Genomic DNA, 19,812 nt, shown 5'->3' with positions numbered 1-19,812 from the left:
TCATGTTATAAAGAAAATACAAGAAAAGATTGTATACACTCAATTAAAAAAAAAACTGCTGTGTACCAGGCCTGTGAGTGGACCCCTTTGAAAAAGAAATACTACATTTACGCTGGTCGAATTGGGGCACCCTATTAATCCAGTAACTAGGCTTATCTCACATTATTGTAGTTGTACATTATTGTTGCCAAGCTTATTAGGCATATAAGGGGGGGGGGGAAATATAAACAAATTAAAAAAACGGATATCCACTTTCAAAGCGGACATTTCAATATCCACTTTAAAGCGAACATTTGACAGGCTGTATGTACATTATACAAAAATAATAATAAAAAATATATATAAATATATAAAAAAAAAAAATCAAAACTTAAAATGCTGAAGACTCAACTTGGTGATGGTCACTTTTAAAAGAATATATGTGATTGAACATAAAAGTTTTTAGTGACGTCAACAAACACCCGTACACAATTCTCAAAGAAATGTATGGTACAAGAATACCAGTCTTAGCCAACCCAAAGGTTACAATGCAAAAGTTTGCCCCAAACCATGTGACATAGCAACAATGGTTGCAGTCTGGGGAATTCCGAATTGGGCATTGATTTTACCATTCCCTTCAACGGTTCTCATGGATACCTGGAGATTCTAAACATGTATGTACCTTTGAAAGAACTTGGTCCACATGGCTACATCCCATGGCTTTCAGGATGACGATTCTCAGCTGCTGATTGGTTATACTTCGATCGACCTCGATTGCTATTGGATGGCCAAACCTAATGAATAAACATGATTATTGAATTAGTGAGAGCATTTTATTACATTATTATTGAATTAGTGAGAGCATTTTATTACACTTTTCATTTTATTTTAATGGAGGCTACTTGTTTTCACAGAACTCAGGAAAGTGCTGAGTCAAAGTGCTGAATACATACCAGTGTAAGGGTACAAAATAAATTTATATTTATTGTTCCAAATGCAAAACTAACATCTATTAAAGAGGTAATTTTAGCTGTGCTAAATGTGTAGAAGCGGAGATAATATTGATAAAACTTTAACCAAGGGGGAATTGAGAAGAGTGGGCAGAGCCATTATCGTTTTGCGAAGGGCATTTTCCATTTGTAAATCTTTAATTCTATGGAAAGCTTTTGAAAGGGCACCAAGGCCAATCCCAGTTACAACAGAGGCCTCCTTGAAATTCCAGGCAAAAAACAGTGAGAACAACTGTGTACATACCTTCTGCCAGTCTTCCCCAATCCCTGTTGGTTGATGATCACCATGGTAACGACCTCTCGGACAGGTCGGTTGCAGTGGACATGAAGGAAGTCCTGCATCTGCGTGGTGCTGGCCAGAGCCTGGGAGCTGTGCGGAGTCTCGATGGCATAGATGCTATCGCTCTCACGGATCTCAGACAGGGGGAGACTGTCGTGGTAGGAGCGGTAGAATCCATCAAAATACACCTCTGTCAGGACAATCTGAATAAAGGAATCACACAAAAACAAGAAACATGTCTTGGTTGAGTGGTTTTTGCATCGGAATCATAAATAAACAATAAACTACATATATATGGAAATTTGCTGGTGAAGTGTCTAGACCAAATCTTCTCCTTAAACACTAAAACAAACGAATCAAACGAAAGTAAAAACATTAAGGACAGTAAACTTACAACATTACTGGCTGGCTTGTCACGGTCGAGTGGTTTATTGCATCAAAACTATAAATTACCAATAAATTATGTGGACAATTGCTGAGGAAGTTTCTAATAATAATAATAGCATGAATTTATACAGCGCTAAACACAGGGTTTGTAACGAGCATGTGAGTAACTATCCATGAAAGAAGAGGAAAAGAGAAAACCGGGCAAGAAAAAAAAGAGGAATCCACAATATTCCTATACTTTCTTACACAGAAAGTGAAGAAAAAAAGAGGAAAATTAAAACCCCCAAACAGAGGAAATCAGCTGAAAAGAGGAACTCTCACATTATGCCTATTCTAAGCACTGAAACATAAAATTAATCAAATACATGTACATGTAGATAGATAGATAGATAGAAAGTAGATAGATACGTTTATTCAATGTTGCAAGTGGTGTATAATATAGAGTAATTTGGTCAAAATTATTGTCAATACAAAAGAGATTAAAAGTTCAAACTTTAAACAAGGCAACATCTAGGTCCGGGGAGAAGCACAGCTTTTGTTCCCCAGCCTATGATCAGACAGACAAACAAAAAAACAGATAGACATTAAACATACAGGGCAAAACTAACAGGTGTAAGACAGAAAATTAAGCTGTTACTATTTCTACATATACAAAACTTACATCAATATCTTAGTATTCATTTAGAAAACAAGTTTTAATTTGGTTTTTTTTGGGTAAAAGTTGAGAGTGTACGCAATGAAAGTGACATGCTGGAAAACACCATTACATTATATAATGACAATCAAAGTAAGTGCACAATAAAAGACCAAACCTCCTCCTAAAAACATACAAATGGTCAGCAAGTGGGGGATTTGAAAATAGAAAAATAAAACATAAAGAAATGTTGTGTTATAAAATACTTCAGTTTTACAGAGAAGCAGGCCTTGCTGTCTTGAAGTTATTTCTGAAATTTGAGCCCGAAAGATTTAACTCGCAATAAGCTTTAGGAAATTGTGAAGCGGTTTAGCGGCATCATTATTTGCCTTGGAAGTAATCTTGTTAGTGCTCTTGTTTCATTAATTAATTTATCCGCAAAGCTAAAGCTTTGGGGCTAGGATTTTACACTGCGGACCTGAGGCCAGTGATGTTAGCGTTGGGCCAGTAAAGTCACGACTGAGCAAGTCTGGCCGTCTTGTGTGACTAATTTTACCTAAATTTATTTATTTCAAATGTTGACTTTGAGTCTGGTAAAAATCATTCAATGGGGGACTTTCGGGACGCTTGGTGGCAGCAGACTTACCAGGTAAAATCCAATGGTCTTAGTAATGTGCGCATGCTCAGAACTATGTAAACAATAGACATTTACCTGGTGAGTCTGCTGCCACCTAGCGTTCCAAAGTCTCTTATTACATGTGTGTTGACTATCAAAGTATTTATGTATACTTTGCCCTTACGATCAAAGAGATAAAACTTCTCTATCGCTCATTAAATAAATGTTAAAGTTCATCTCGTTAATCGTCTGGAGTTGTAAAACAACTTCTGGTCCAGTAAAACTTGCGGCGTTTTGCCAACATTTTGAGCCATGCTGCTCTATCCTGTCAGTTGGTCCGCTGGCAATATGCTAAAACACATGAGGAACAGTGTCCCTAAGCATCCATATTCCATGAAAATGGAATAGTGAAAGAAACTGTCGGAGTAGTGATACGAATAGCTAACAGTGTCCAATGAACACCCTTTGTATCACTTTTAAACTCTTTCCAAGTCTAAGCATCCTCTTTAAAGTTGATGTAGGCCTATACAAAGAGTAAAGAAAGTCATGTTTTGGTCTTGTGATTTTTGATCCAGTGAAAGACTACAATAACCTGTGTCCGAGTGGAATCTTCTTCAAATTTGAGACCTACATGTACCTTCCAATGTACAGTATCATTATTTAATCAATCAGTTATCAAAACAAGGAAGCAATGTACAATGTAACAATGTTAGTTTAAAGAAGTCAATGTACATAAATGTATTAGTCTAATTTCACCAACTACCTCAGCCATTATGGTGCATGCCGAATATTTCTGAAAGACTTGGCGTGTCATAAACGGAGAATCATACTTGGAAAGATTCCTCTGTACATGTACATGTAAACAGAAAAAGATCCACCGACCTTACAAAAAAAAAAATACCCTTTAAAATTGTCAAGAGCACAAAACAACGTATCGGAAACATTCTCTAGCTTTTCAACTTCCCTGATGGTACATTCAATGTATGCATGTGTACCCTGCGGCATGAATAATGGATAGCAAAGCAGGTGGTTGGAATATTTCCACAATGTGATTTCGGCCTCCCGTACACCCCCCCCCCCTCCCAACCTGATGTAAATGATATTCAGATGACAGTCCCCCTCCCCCCCCCCCCCCCCTCTGACCTGGAGCTAGAGTGCTAAAATCCTCAATGCCCCGCACTGCTTATACATAAAGGTCACTTCCTGATCCTAACGATGGAGTTCAGTTCATTCAGTCAAGATGAAATTGGCTCCTTATTATCAAGATGGAGAAGACAGAGGAGGGATGGGGAGGATGGAGAGGGGAGGAGGATGAAAGGGGAGGAGGGGGAGAGGAAAAAAGCCTTGAAGAGCAACAAGGCAGGCGTATCGTTTGCCATTTTAGTTAGGGTTGACATGGTTTTGAAGAGATTTTATTTACCCATTTTACAGAGCCTGGTTTGTCTTTCAAATAGTTCTTTCATTAGCCAGTCCCCAATATTGCATTTCCATAAGTCCCCCCAGATTTTTCTCACAGCCCTCAGGGCTCAACAATTTGTTGAGGAAAGTCAGCAAGACCAGGTTCAAAATGAGTTGAACTAGCACTAAATATCTGTTTCATAAGTCATGCTACTTCGATACTCAACAGAATTTAAAGATATTTCAGATTCATTGTCAACATTTTCCATAAAGATGCTGAGGTAATACTGTTATTTTAAAAACCCAAGAGAAGACCACTGGCCTTGTCCAGTCGTGATCTTACTGTGTTTGAACGAGGACTGTACTAATAAACTGATAGGCCCTAAAGCTTGACATGGGATCAGGTGTGTACCACCTTAAAGGAACACGTTGCCTTGGATCGGTGGAGTTGGTCTTTGAAAAGTGTTTGTAACCATTTGTTATAAGATGCATGGTTAAAAAGATGATTTAAAAGTAGAATACAATGATTCACACAAATTTGCCCTGCAATTGCATGGTTTTCCTTTTACTTTGCGACTTAACACGGTCGGCCATTTATGGGAGTCAAATTTGACTCCCATAAATGACCGACCGTGTTAGTCGACGAGGTAAAAGGAAAACCACACAATTTCGAGTGATAATTGTGTGGATCACCAATTCTACTTTTAAAATATCTTTCTAATCATATGCATTTTATAACAAACGGTAGGCCTATCAAATGCTTTTCAAAGACCAACTCGACCGATCCAAGGCAATGTGTTCCTTTAATCAGAGTCCAACAGTTTGGGTATTCAGTAACCATAAGGTGTTGGATTTTGTTAGAGTGAGGGAAGACCCCAGTAAATCACTCAAGGGAGATAGAGTTTCAGGAGGATCAATTATTGGGATCCTTGAAGTATATCTTGCAATTTGAAAACATCCTTGAAGAACATATTGGATACGGGATTGAATTAAAGCATCAGGTTTATTAGGAACTCTAGGTTCTAATCAGTCATAGTAAAGCTTGTAAGTGCAAGTGGGGTGGGGGGGGGATCTCAAGCCAGGGGTTGCCCTTAACTTTTTTTTCAACTGGCCAGCAGGACCAGCTGGCTTGATTTTTCACTGGTCCGCCAGGTTTTTGACTGGTCCGTCAGTCTTTTTATAAATTTTTTTTAAACTAACAGTATACTCATTCCTCCATGGTATACTGTTGTATACCAACTACTTGATTTCCGATCGTTGCTATTTCAAAATTCAACATGAATTGCAACGTCAACTTGACTGCACTGGAAGTTATACTCTATTTATGTGTACCAAGTTATTGTGTTCGTAAGGGGCTCATTAATTTGAGAGTATTTTTTCTTTAAAAATGTAAAAACAATAATGTTATTAAAATTAATTTAAAAACACGTCAAATTATTTGTCAGAGCAAATTGGAAAATTTAGTATGGTTTATTTAGGTAGTTTTTAAGTCCACGGTTTATTGTAAGCACTCGACACCGAAGTATTCCTATAGTATTAGTAAGAACATCTTTTTTATTAAAAAAAGAAGAAAAAGTTTTTACTAAACAAAAATCCACTTTAAAACCGACTGTTAAAATATCATTAACTTTTAATGTATTGGGGAGGGTTACGTGTGACGGCTCAAGTTATTTTATTATGTATAAGCATTGCCTGTTATTGTAGTTTTAATAAGTATTCATAAACATTACACGGTACCGAAGTTCCCAAAATCTTCCCACTTTCGTCCAGAAAAACACCCAACAAAAAAGTAGACATCAAAATAGTTGCAAATGCAACATCCATGAAGAAGCATATGTGTTTTAAGGTATTTTTTTCATTTATGTGTATGGAATGGTCGGTGCCGGCGTCTGTTTTGTGAACAAAATTTTCATTTAAAAAACGTTTTTAAAAGCAGCAAAAACAACTGCGCCTTAAAGCCATTGGACCCTTTCGGTAAACAGTATTGTCCAAGTCCCACACTTCGTGTATCACAACTTATATATAAAATAACAATCCTGTGGAAATTTAGGCTCAATCGGACATCGGAGTCGGGAGAAAATAACGGGAAAACCCACTCCTGTTTTCGCGCGTTTCGCCGTGTCATGACATGTGTTTATAACAAATCCGTAATTCTCGTTAACGAGAATTTATATTGTTTTACCGTTTTCTCAAAAAGTAAAGCATTTCATGGACTAATATTTCAAGAGAAGTCTTTCACCATTACCTTCTGTAAACCCTGTAAATTATTTGTAAATCTGTGAACTTTTTTTTTTTTTTCTGTACCGAAAGGGTCCAATGGCTTTAACACATGATTGCATTCTAGAACCCAAGTCTTTCTTGAAATCAACCCGCAAAAAAACCAAACAACCGCGCATTATATGTGACCAATAAAACCATGGATTGGAACAATAAACTAGATCGCCCACCAATCGCCCGCAAAAAAAAAACAAGCCCCAAATAACAACAAAATTACGCAAAATCAGGACGGAAGAACCTTACTAAACACAACTAAATACTACTTTTTGCTCATCAAGAATATCCTAACTTGGTAATTTTTGTTGAATGAAGCCTCACCGTCTCGCTCGTTTTTCGTAAACACGTTCGACTCTTAGGCCGTGTCCGAAACGACGACTTCGGCTACAGCTACGTCTAGATCAGCGCGTCTCTGGCCAGTGTTGAAGAATAGGCAGACGCGCGCGATCTAGCCGTAGCTGTAGACGAAGTCGCCGTTTCGGACACGGCCTTAGTCTTATTCCCACACGGACATCTGCTCCGTTGACGACGACCATGCTGCTGACAGAATGTGTTTTGCTTTGTGGTCTTCTGTCAAGGCGATTGAAGCTAGTTTTGTAAGCTATCTCTTACTTTCACCAATAGAGGGCGTCTATTCCCACGCTATCGAATATTCTGAAACGCCCTCTAGCGTTCAATATTTCTTACACTTTTTGCCACACGTGAACTCATATGAAGACTACAAGCATTTGCGTTGCATGATGGGATTTTGCGCTGTGTGTGTACATGTATACGCGTGATCGTCGGAAGTTTGCCAGCGTTCATCGGCACTTCGAGTGATTTTTCTACGTTTTATCCAAACCTTGAGTGAATGTCTTACGTTTAATTCGAGCCTGAAAAACGTTAAAAAAATAGTCATAGTTCTGTAGTACCGCTGCCGATATTTTTGACTTGTCAGCCGGACCAGTTGGCAAGGTGTTTCAGCTGGTCCGCCGCGATTTCTACTGGCACTTGGCCAACGGACCTGCGTTAAGGTCGAACGCTGCAAGCTAGACTTTTACTAGTCTCAGGCCAGTGTCAAGTGTTAAAATTACTAGACCAGTGGTCAAATGGTAGGAGGACTAGACTCCCACTGGGCCAGTGGTAAAATTACTAGACCCTTCTGGCCAGTGGTCCAATGGTAGGAGTAATAGACTCTGGTCAGTGGTCCAGTGGTCAAATGACTAGTCTCTGGCTAGTGGTCCAATGATAGGAGTACTCTAGCCAGCGGTCCAGTGGTAAAATTACTAGTCTCTGGCCAGTGGTCCAATGGTAGGAGTACTAGACTCTGGCTAGTGGTCCAGTGGTAAAATTACTAGAGCTAGACTCTGGCCAGTGGTCCAATGGTAGGAGTACTAGACTCTGGCCAGTGGTCCAGTGGTAAAATTACTAGAGCTAGACTCTGGCCAGTGGTCCAATGGTAGGAGTACTAGACTCTGGCCAGTGGTCCAGTGGTAAAATTACTAGAGCTAGACTCTGGCCAGTGGTCCAATGGTAGGAGTACTAGACTCTGGCCAGTGGTCCAGTGGTAAAATTACTAGAGCTAGACTCTGGCCAGTGGTCCAATGGTAGGAGTACTAGACTCTGGCTAGTGGTCCAGTGGTAAAATTAGTAGTCTCTGGCCAGTGGTCCAATGGTAGGAGTACTAGACTCTGGCTAGTGGTCCAGTGGTTATAACTTATCTGGAGCCCTTGGTTAGTGCACTACTGAACTTACCCTCGTTACAGCCATACTGCACTGCCTAGACACTTCCGACCTCAAATCGGCAACTGATGCATTGATGTCCATGACAACACCAACCCTGACCACTCGTGGCTCTCGATCCATGTAGACGACAGCGACGGCCATGACCCTTGTCATGCGCTGCGGGATGGGCAAGGACACACACACGAAGGGGTCAAAGGTATTACTCTGACGACCACAGTGGGGGCAGGTCAGCGACGACCGGAACTGCGCCTGGAACAGATCATGGATGAAGCTGTTGTTTCGACGCATGTGATTTGCCAACATCTCTGCCGCTAACAGCTCATCGTTCTTGTTGTGACGATTCTGCGGAAGGAAACAAATATTATAAATTCAAGAACGGTTTTGTTTTCAAGATCCTTAACCATAAGGGGAGTTTTAGAGGAATGGGGTTGAAAGAGTGCTCTTCTAAAGTGCACTTAAAAGAAATTCAAGACAGGACAAGTCTGGTCATCTTCAATTCAACATCTTTGTCTCAAAACAAAAAAGTGTTGAGTCTGAGGCTCACAAGTATCTTTCAATTCGACAGAGTATAACCCATTAAACAGAAGAGATCAATCTTCTCTTTCGTGTTTTGTTTAAACAAAATAGTTTCGTGTTCTCACTTTGATTCTACTCTCTTCTCAATTTGATTCTGGTCACATAAGCGAAAGATTCTGAGCTACAAGTCCTCCCGTCTTGTGGTTTTCCCGCAAAACTTTAGCCCTGATAGAAGAGATCACGGCACTTTGTAGGGTGTCATGACCGAGCAGTCTCGGGCGTCAGACTCAAGTTCTGGTGTTTAAGTCATTAGGGCATGGGTTCAAGTCCCGGTCATGACACTTGAGTCCTTGAGCAAGATGCTTTACAATTATTGCTTCTCTTTAGTCTTCACCTGGGGATATTAATGGGTAAATGTAAGGCAAGAGGTTGATACTGTGTGTTTGGTATAGCCTTTGAAGTGCCACTACACTGGGTGCGTTCGATTAGCTTCCCTGGGTCTACCCCGAGGTGCTCACTCAGGTGAGCCCCTGACAAGAGCTTAACGAATGATCACACACCATTCTCGTAGTGACGTCATGCACCGGGGGCAGAACGGGTCGACCCAGGGAAGCTAAATGAACGCACCCTCTATAGCTCCTGGCGGTATACTCCCCAGGGAGCTGAGAAAGATGGCAGGAATGTTATTGGTCCAATGACCAGGGCACTCATGATTGTAAAGAGCATGCTTTGTTTAGTTGCAGAACGAAAGAGAGAAGGTGAGGAGGGGAGGCGACGTTTCGCAACTATGTTGTGCACACTCAACAATTATTTTATCAAAAGACAACAAATGACAATATTCCATAGCGAGTATAAATACAATTTCCAATCATATTCTTCAAAATTATTATGTACAAACATTTGTATATGATTTTGTATACAATAACAACTTGTTATTATCAATAAGAAGATAAAGGACTGACGACTAGATCTTTAAAGGCCACAACTCTGCAAGGTTTCTAAGGCGATGTCACATTTTCGTTTCATTTATACCCTTCAGGGAGAAAGCATAAAAATAAAGACCAAACTGTAACATTCAACTTGTCTGTTTGTATTTTAAATACTTATCCTAAGGCCACTTCGCCAAGGATCAAATTACACACGACGCTCAACGTCTGTGGGTAGGATGGGGGATACTAATAGATTTTTACAGTATTCGTATATTGACTGATTACATTACATATTATTAAAGTAAGGTCTCCTCTTTTAACCATTAGCGAAAATTTGGAAATGGATTTCGGAATTCGTTTGCGTTTAACTATTAACCAGTTGTGATAAGCCTAATTTGATTGAATTTTTTTTACGATTATCTGAGCCCCAAATATGTAACCATACAACCAGACTTTTAGTATGCATCTTACAATTTTACAAAAAGCCAACCAATGGCAGTTTGAAGAAGAAGCACGGCAATGTATTTATAAGCCATTTTGAGATATATGGTGAACACGTTCATGACACTATTGGGTTTGGGTAAACCTGTCTGTAAACACCCAAACCAAACAGTGCACTCCTATAGTGGCCGCATACCTCAAAAAGGCTTATTGCTGTGAATTGTCTGTGATTTGGAGAGTATAGCGGCAATGGCATGGGGCACCGACGGCGGTTGGTGTCGTCGGTAATTTCAAGGGCTAAACAGTAAGAACCGGGTCTGGAATTTCACGGAGACATATGCCCCTTCAAAAGTCTCCCGGAGTTTTTCCAATAAAAGTGCCCTTTTAAGAATAAAAATGGCCTTGCCCTCTCTAAGATGGAATTCAAGGCCTGATGAACAAGCACAGCATGTCTTAGATGTTCCTTTTTCTCTTCCACTGAATTTTTCACTCAATTTTGTTGTGTGTGATAAGACTCTGCTCACTGCTTGCAGATGAATGACAAAACAAAGTATAATTTTCTTTGGATGGGTGAAGCATCTTTAATATCCAAAATTCAATCTCAAAAGCATCTTTGATATCTTCAGGGGGGGTGAGGGAGAAAAAAAAATAAAAAAATTACCCTGATTTTCTGTAGAGATTAAATGTTAATTCCATAGAGAACCTACGTCCTCGTCTAGGTCGTCATGGAAATACTGATTGTTTTTTCTCTTCTTCAGGGGAGCGGGGGACTAGGTTATCACGGAAGAGGAGAACGGAAAACGACAAATGGAGGGTGAGGGGGGGGGGGGGATGGGGGTGAGGTGATTTCCTGGAGAAGACAAGTGCAAGATTCAATGGGTGTTTTGTTGTGGGTGTTTGTCGTGGCTTGAAAGAAGGCGGCCGACAAAACCCAAGAGGAATAATGGTGTTGTTGAAAATTCTTTTGTCAGGGAACTGTTGTTGTGGTTGTTACTGTTGTTGTTAACGCTGATGTTTGTGTTGTATTCATTGACGTCATGGTTATATCCTTTTGTAAAGATCTTGGTACGGTATTGCAAATTGCTGTGGCGCTGATTAATTATGTAAAAGATTTCGTTAATGTAAGTATTCACACTCAAATGGGAACATCTATGCAAATACAAAGTAAAAAAGACTAAGTTCTAGAAACTTGATACCAAGAACAATGAGAGACAGAGGTTGCCGAGGTACTACAGACCAGGGACAATATTGGTTAGTGTCACAAAACCAGGATCCATACTTTAAATGTATTTTAAATAACAATTCCTGTGAACGTTTGAGCTCAATTCGTCATTGGAGTCACAATAAAATATCGTTGGGGATAATATTTTTTCACTTTTTTAAACATGGCCTTAGTGCACTACATTATGTTGCTGTCTAAATGTATGACTGTACTAACGTATTTCATGTAGCAAAACATGCTTCGAAAGCATGGCACTGTTACTTTTGTCCCAGCATTCTCTGTACGCGTCATTAGGCAGTTTTTATGAAAGCCCAACAAAATCGTTACATCATTTCAAATGAGTTTTGGATTTAGTATCCACTATCCGATGTCATTTAAAAGAAATTACGTCTGGTCCTCATCATAAAATGAAAAACCATCGAGCAAAACCATTATATATAAATATATAATGGTAAATGTTTCAATTCATACTGTATGTAAAATATGTTCGTTAGTTTCAAGTGAATTCCTTTCTGATTCAATGCCTTACGAATGTAAATTGTTTGCAGCAATTGCAACTAGCTACGTGTACACAATTCAAACGGGCCTTTTGCGATATAATATGGCCTAATCGGTGGTCTAGTGGTTGAAATTTTTGCTTTAGATAGGGGCATGGGTTCAAATCCCACCTGAGTAGCATGGCTTTGGATTTGTTTCCGCATGATGTGGGAAATTACTGAGTAACGAGCGCTTAGCCCTGATGAGTACAATACAACCCAAATATTAATGTAATGGTGTATATATGCCATTATGGTTGCACACAAAATACCTGCAATGAATAGGGGACTACACAAAAAGCTGATGCGAAAACCCCCCAATTATCGACAAAGGTTTGCAATGACACCTGTGCAGAATTCTCTTTTGAGAAGTGGTGGTTCCGAGATGAACCACCAATTCTTCTCAGAACCATGGTAATAAATGGCCTGTTGTTTGACCCTAGCTTCTTCTCAGAACCATGGTAATAAATGGCCTGTTGTTTGACCCTAGCTTCTTCTCAGAACCATGGTAATAAATGACCTGTTGTTTGACCCTAGCTTTCTCAAAGCCTCAAACATAACTTCTTTTCGAAGCAAGTTTTTAACACCTTACATGTTGTTGCCTTACAAAACATCACCTAAAACTGTATGCTCTTTCATAATTAAAAACATGAAAGTCAAGATGTACTGAAGCAAAGCATTTACCATTCATAATTCAGATTTATGGAGCAATGGAATGCCAGTGCATGAAGATGCTTTAAAAGCAAGTTTTCAACACCTTACATGTATATTGCCCTACAATGACAACTACAAAATATCTGCTCTTTCATAATTGAAATCTGAAAATCTGTGAAGGAAAACATTATTTCACAAGACGTAACCTAGCGCAGCGCTACCATTCATAATTCAGATTTATTGGGCAATAGTAATGCCAGTGCATGGAGACATGCCTTTTAAGCCAGCTTTCAACACCTAAGATATTGTTGCCTTACAATGACAACCTAACAAATATCTGCTCTTTCATAATTTAAATATGAAAATCTGTAAAGGAAAATATTATTTCACAAGACGTACTGAAGCGCGCAGTGTTACCATTTATAATTCAGATTTATGGAGCAATGGTAATTTGCCAATGCATGGAGATGCTTTAAAAGCAAGTTTTCAACACCTTATATACTGTTGCCTTACAATGACAACCTAACATATATCTGCTCTTTCATAATTGAAATATGAAAATCTGTGAAGGAAAGCATTATTTTGTCAAGACGTGCTGAGGCGCACGATGTTACCATTCATAATTCAGATTTATGGGGCAATAGTAATGCCAGCGCATGGAGATGCTTAATTGGAGAGGCTGGGAGGGTGGTTAATGGTTTTGAGCTTGATGATTGGTGGGTAATTACCATATCGATAGGCAGGTGTTGAAAAGACTGCCCTGATTGGGTTGCGGGTGGGAATGCAGATGTGGCTCTATGCTTAATACACGTTTGGTATTGTCAACCATTCTTCTCACTTGATGTATCCCATCACAACCATAAAATAACAAGCCTGTGAAAATTTGGGCTCAATTGGTATTCGAAGTTGCGAGAAAATGATGAAAGAAAAAACACCCTTGTTGGATGAATTTGTGTGCTTTCAGTAGGAATACTTCTAGCTAGAAGTCTTTTATTATTTTAGTGAGAAATTACCTCTTTCTCAAAAACTACGTTACTTCAGAGTGAGTCGTTTTCCACAATGTTTTATACTATCAACAGCTCTCAAATGCTTGTTACCAAGTGAGTTTTTAAGTTAATATTTGTTTTGAGTAATTACCAAATGTGTACCTTCCCTTTATGATTTGTTATGGGATATTGATGATGTGTCTTAGAGATATACAAAAGGTAGCTTTCTCCTTTGCTACACATGTGGATAAAACTTGCAACATTACATTGTGTTGTACAGGCATAAAGCAATGAGCATGTAGGCCTATACATCACATTTGCTTTTCTATGTTTTAAACTTTCAACAATAGAGTGTCCCTGTGACCACATAATTAATGCATGCACTTGTGCATGTCAATTGTTTTCAAAGACGTATACAAATGGAATTAGATATAAATGTGTATCTGAATTGAATACATGGTAACAATCTATGATACAGTGTTTAATGCATGTAGGGATGGGGACAATTTTCATATCATAAAGGTGCTTAAAAAGCACAGCGAGTGACTAAGCACACACTTTTGATTACCAGAATATGGTTACCAGCCAAAATATTGTGTAAATGTACCATTTTTTTTTACTGGTATCCTGATAATTTTTCGCTTAGAAATTTTTTTGAAAGAACACTTCTTAAAAAGCTTTATGAAATAACTGGGTCCAGTGCCTAATTACGGTACATCCACCAGCAATAAGCTTAGCTTTGATCAAGGCGCTCCAGCCAGAGCCGCAACCTGCATAATCCATGCCCACATACATAACACAAATAACGCAAAACATGCATATACAACGTTTACAGCGTATGTACACTTACTGTACATGTACTGTACATCACATGTACCATCTGTACTGTACACTGTACATTGAGTACTTGATCCACGTGTACAAGGTTGAAAGTAGAAAGACACGCCCGTACTCACGACTTCGCCATACTGTTCTCGCTGTACAATGTACTGATGTACTGTATACGTTGTTCGTATATGCACAGCGTGCAGACTGCCGAATCGTGCCGCGCCGGGCCGGGGCACACTACGCCAACAGCCTTGAGTCAAGGCTACATTACGCTAAGTACAATGTACACACATACAGGGATGAACATGTACATGAAGCTATGTAAGCACAAAACAATGTTTGCAATAACAAAATAAGGTTACCAGCCAAAATACATGAAACGCGTAATGTTACATAAAGTACAAATCTAAATTTGTGTGGTCTTTCGACAAATAATCAGACATGAAGTATCTAAATGTTGCTATGTAAATTTAAAATGTGCGCATCTATTTCTTTTTTACTGTATTTAAATTTTTAAAGACACTGGACACTTTTGGTAATTGTCAAAGACTAGTCTTCTCATTTGGTGTATCTCAACATACATAAAATAACAAACCTGTGAACATTTGAGCTCAATAGGTCATCGAAGTTGAGAGATAATAATGAAAGAAAAAACACCCTTGTCACACGAAGTTGTTTGCTTTCAGATGCTTGATTTTGAGACCTCAAATTATAAATCTGAGGTCTCGAAATCAAATTCAAGAAAATTACTTCTTCTCAAAAACTATGTTACTTCAGAGGGAGCCGTTTCTCACAGTGTATTAAGCTCCTTTCACACGAGAGCAATTTAGCAAGGTAAGGGTCCCTTGCTAAATTTTAGCATGGTTATAAGATTTTACAAAATGCACCTTGTGTGAAAGGACAATAATTTTTGGAGTTTCCAGGGTCCCTTGTCAAATCTTGTCCAACATTGCTACATTTTGTCGGAGGTCCAGACCTACGACAAAATCTTACACTAGCGGAAGTTTTGACCAAGGACATGGGCTACATCATCGTGTGAAAGGAACCTCTTGTTTATTGAACGACATCCTAGGTGAAAACGCCCATACAGCGCATGCTATTGTTGGTGCTATCTTGTCCAACTAAGGTCATCAGGATTACCAATTCGTCGTATCACTCACATGTCGCACAAGGGTTGTTAGTTTTTTAACTTTTCAGTGTGAAAGCTCACAAAATCAGTGTTGCATAGTGATAACAAATAAACAATCCATGCTCGTAAATTTTGTAGCAAGGGACCCTCGCTACATTTTGGCCATGTGAAAAGGGCTTTATATTATCAACCTCTCCCCATTACTCGATACCTAGAGAGGTTTTATGCTAATAATTATTTTGAGTAATTACCAATAGTGTCCACTGCCTTTAAAGGAATAAGGAAATAAATGTAAAGTAAACAAGTAAATTTGGGCGTCAACAATTTAAAACATTTGCAATGCCGGATGTACTCCTGGCTACATGAACCGACCTTGATTGGTTGTTTAAAGATGCTATGTCAGATTGTTGGCCGATTTGACCCAAAAATTTGGATTTAAAATTCAATAGGTATTTTGATGGGGGTCGAGAAAGTTACAAGCTTTCATTTGAGCCATTGCTCGAAAAAGTCCGCCAATTATTAGTAGCAGTGAAATAAAGTGCTCAAAATTAGTTTTTGTCTGGATCCCGACAATATATCACGTGACCAATTCTCATGTGTTTTATAAGAAACTTTTTACATTTTTGTCATGGTTCCTGACCATAAAAGTAAAAGTTAAACTTTTTTCGTTAGAGCGGGTGATACTCCATTCACTCAAAAATATCTATTTTTATATGTTTGGGCCAAAAATCTGACAGTGCATCTTTAAAACCGCACAATTTGTTATTTTCAACACCAGTCAAACTATGGAAAACGTAAATAGCGTCTGACAAAAGATGTGAGAAATGTCAAGGTAAACGCATTGACTGAGTCAGTACATCCTTGATGACAATTAGGTTAATAATAATATCAAACAACTCGTCACTGTACAATTGATGTCAATTTCAGCTTTATAATTACTAACTGAGGTTTGCAGTGACAAAGAAGAATCGCTGATTCTTCTCAGATTGACCAAGTCACTTCTCAAAAAGAGATTTATGCACATGGTTGTACTTCCCAAGCATGCTATTTGGTCCTAAGACTACAAGGGCTGACCTACAACACATGGTACAGGCTTTAATAAAGGGTCTATGTACTATTTTTGGGACAAAAAAACACAATGTCCACAGATTTACATTAAACTTACACAGATTGAAGATAATGATAGTAGAAAGCTTCCCTGAAAATATTACATGCTGAGGTGCTGTAGTTTTTGAGAAATGAGTAAAACAATGTCATGAAAATAATTTTCGTCTCACTGATCATGAGACGAAAATTATTTTAGCATGTAAAAACGTATTTTCATGACATTGTTTTACTCATTTCTAAAAAACTACAGCACCTCAGCAACTAATATTTTCAGGGAAGCTTTCTACTATCATTATCTTCAATTGATGTAAGTCTAATGTAAATCTGTGGACATCGTGTTTTGTGTTACAAAAAGTACCCAAATCCTTTAACAGACATTTCAGGCTATTCAATCACACTCTGATTTTTAAAGGGCAAAACAAATTGGAAATCAGACTAAAGTTGCCTGACTTCCACTATGCAAATTAGAATCTAATAGTAATGTACATTGTACAGAGTTTATTTAAAATATGAGCATCTAAATTTTCAGCTCATCTGGCTTAATGTGTCCATGTCCCTGGTGTTTATTTGTGTACGTTTTTGTGTAAATTGTCCTTGTCTTTAGGGAAGAGGGAAAACAAGCTTTTGCTTCTTCTTTTTCCTACATGTTAACGTCAAGCTGTTTGCTATTTATTGTTCATTTACTGGATTAAGTAGTACAAGTTATTATATGTTTTCTGACCAATGTATAAATCACAATGTATTGATTGATGTTGACATGAAATAAATGTATCTGAAATGAAATGAAATGAAATGACTTCAGAACAGCAATTATATTATTACCTGGCATGATATTTGGTCCTTGGGAAAAAAGGTAGGAACATTTGATTGAGTACAAGGGCTGCAGCTCGGCTGCAGAGGCAGTTTCAGACTATTTACATTTAATAACAATGCTTCATGATTTTTCCCGAAGGGCAAACAATAAAAACCGGGAATCTGACTCAAGTAAGAAGAATATCATACCTGTATTACCCTATCACAGTGATGTGTACGATCATACATTCAAGACCTCTCAATTTTGTAGACATTTATACTAATTATATTTCAAGCCCTGGGCTTGACATATCTACTGAGCCTCAACTGAGCCACTGACCAACATAATATAATAATGGACCATTCTTTTTGAAGGGGCACCAAAGCCAAGACTACGGGCAACAGAGGCAATGGCCTCCATGGTATCGATGTAATTCCAAGACTGTGATTATTTACCACAAAAAGGTCATGCAGAGATTTTCATTCCTTGAAAATTGAGAATGTTTCATTTAACTCTGATTTGCTTTGTTAAAATAATAGTAATTTGGGGGGCTAATCATCCTTACTCGCAGCGACTAAGAGCTGCATTGCGAAGGACGCGGCTACAACATGTTCGAGAAGCAGGCATGCAAGGGGGCATTTGGCTGCCAGGCACATCAACCCATTATGCGGAGCACAGCCAAGATCGAAAGTGTTTAATTTTTTCCCGAGGGAGGAAATTCGGATGGTCTGGAAAAACTCTTGAGGCACCAACGCACAACTCAACTAACATAATTATGGCCCTGGCCGGGAATCGAACCGGGGTCACCTTGGTGAGAAGCTAGCGCTTTACGCACAAGTAAACCATGCCACCCAATGTTGATTGGAACATTCCACCCCCATCAGGGTACCTACTACATCTACATACCCTGCAAAATACAACAGAATGCAACAAAGTTGAAATGAGAAACATGCCAAATGCAACAAAATGCAACCAGGGGTTTTGTTTGTGTTAGGACTGAACAAGGGTGTTTGTCTAGCTAAATGCAGCTTTAGAGCTGGTGCATATATCGTTAGGGTTCAAAGTCAACTCATGAAAACTTTTACCATTACAATCATTAACATCCATTATTTTTATCAGAATGGAACTAGTGGTTGCCGCTCAATGTCGCCACCAAGTAAAATATCAAATTAACTAATTGAAATTAATCATAAATAACAAATAAGCTCACGAAGGTCATTACAGTTAACCATCATTTACTATTTTTTAGGACGGCTGCACCCATCAAGTGCCTCAAACTCGCAAAACGTCTGCCCTTGAACAAATTTTCAGGGAACAATAGCGACTATGAATCGTGACTGTTTGTTTATGATGATGACAATAATTCCTGGAAGCTGAAGGCCGAACAATGTAAGTTAGCTTTGTAAACCCTGGTATGTGTATTTATCTCCGTCTCCCATTCAACCGTTTTTATTGCATTTGATCTTTCTTTTTTTTTAGCAAAGAAAATCAACAAAGTTATGCTTTAAAAAGGCAGTGGACACTATTGGTAATTACTCAAAATAATCATTGGCATATAAAACCTTTGCTGGTAATGAGTAATGGGGAGCTATTGATAGTATAAAACGTGAGAAACAACTCCCTCTGATGTAACGTAGTTTTTGAGAAAGTAAGTATTTTTCCACGAATTTGATTTCAAGACCTCAGATTTAGAATTTGAGGTCTCGAAATCGAGCATCTGAAAGCGCACAACTTCGTGTGACAAGGGTATTTGTTCTTTCATTATTATCTCGCAACTTCGACGACCGATAGAGCTCAAATTTTCAGGTTTGTTATTTTATGCATATGTTGAGATACACCAAGTGAGAAGACTGGTCTTAGACAATTACCAATAGTGTCAAGTGTCTTTAAAGGGAGGTATGCATTACTCCAAAAGTTAATGTCCATAATCTTACTTGGAAAGAAGCACCACAGCCTTTTGATATTAATGTAGAACATTTTGAGAAACAATTTCCTTCTAAGGATAGGTACTTCTAAGGAATGTGGTTTTAGATAAAGGTTAACAAATTATCAATACCAAAATTTAAAGACAATGGACACTATTGGTAATTGTCCAAGACCAGTCTTCTAACTTGCTGTATCTCATCATATGCATAAAATAACAAACCTGTGGAAATTTGAGCTCAATTGGTCATCGAAGTTGCGAGGTAATATTGAAAGAAAAAAACACCCTTGTGTGCTTTCAGATGCTTGATTTCGAGACCTCAAATTCTAAATCTGAGGTCTCGAAATCAAATTCGTGGAAAGTTACAATGTACTTCTTTCTCGAAAACTACGTCACTTCAGAGGGATCCGTTTCTCACAATGTTTTATACTGTCAACCTCTCCC

General features: G+C 38.5%; 1 protein-coding gene across 1 annotated transcript in view; it reads right to left on the bottom strand.

Annotated features, from left to right (window-relative positions):
* LOC117292264 (ubiquitin carboxyl-terminal hydrolase 31-like) overlaps positions 1-19,812 on the bottom strand; it is a 44,395-nt gene that overhangs the window by 16,990 nt on the left and 7,593 nt on the right. The window contains exons 2-4 of the mRNA XM_033774257.1: positions 8,313-8,645; positions 1,234-1,472; positions 662-773 (exon numbers count right to left, since the gene is read on the bottom strand). Coding sequence (XP_033630148.1) covers positions 662-773; positions 1,234-1,472; positions 8,313-8,645 — 684 coding nt within the window. The remainder of the gene's footprint in view (positions 1-661; positions 774-1,233; positions 1,473-8,312; positions 8,646-19,812) is intronic.

The sequence above is a fragment of the Asterias rubens genome, chromosome 7 (assembly GCF_902459465.1).
Source record: "Asterias rubens chromosome 7, eAstRub1.3, whole genome shotgun sequence".
In the NCBI taxonomy this organism is placed as follows: Eukaryota; Metazoa; Echinodermata; class Asteroidea; order Forcipulatida; family Asteriidae; genus Asterias; species Asterias rubens.
The sequence above is the reverse complement of the archived record's forward strand: the minus strand, read 5'-3'. Positions and strand labels throughout refer to the sequence as shown.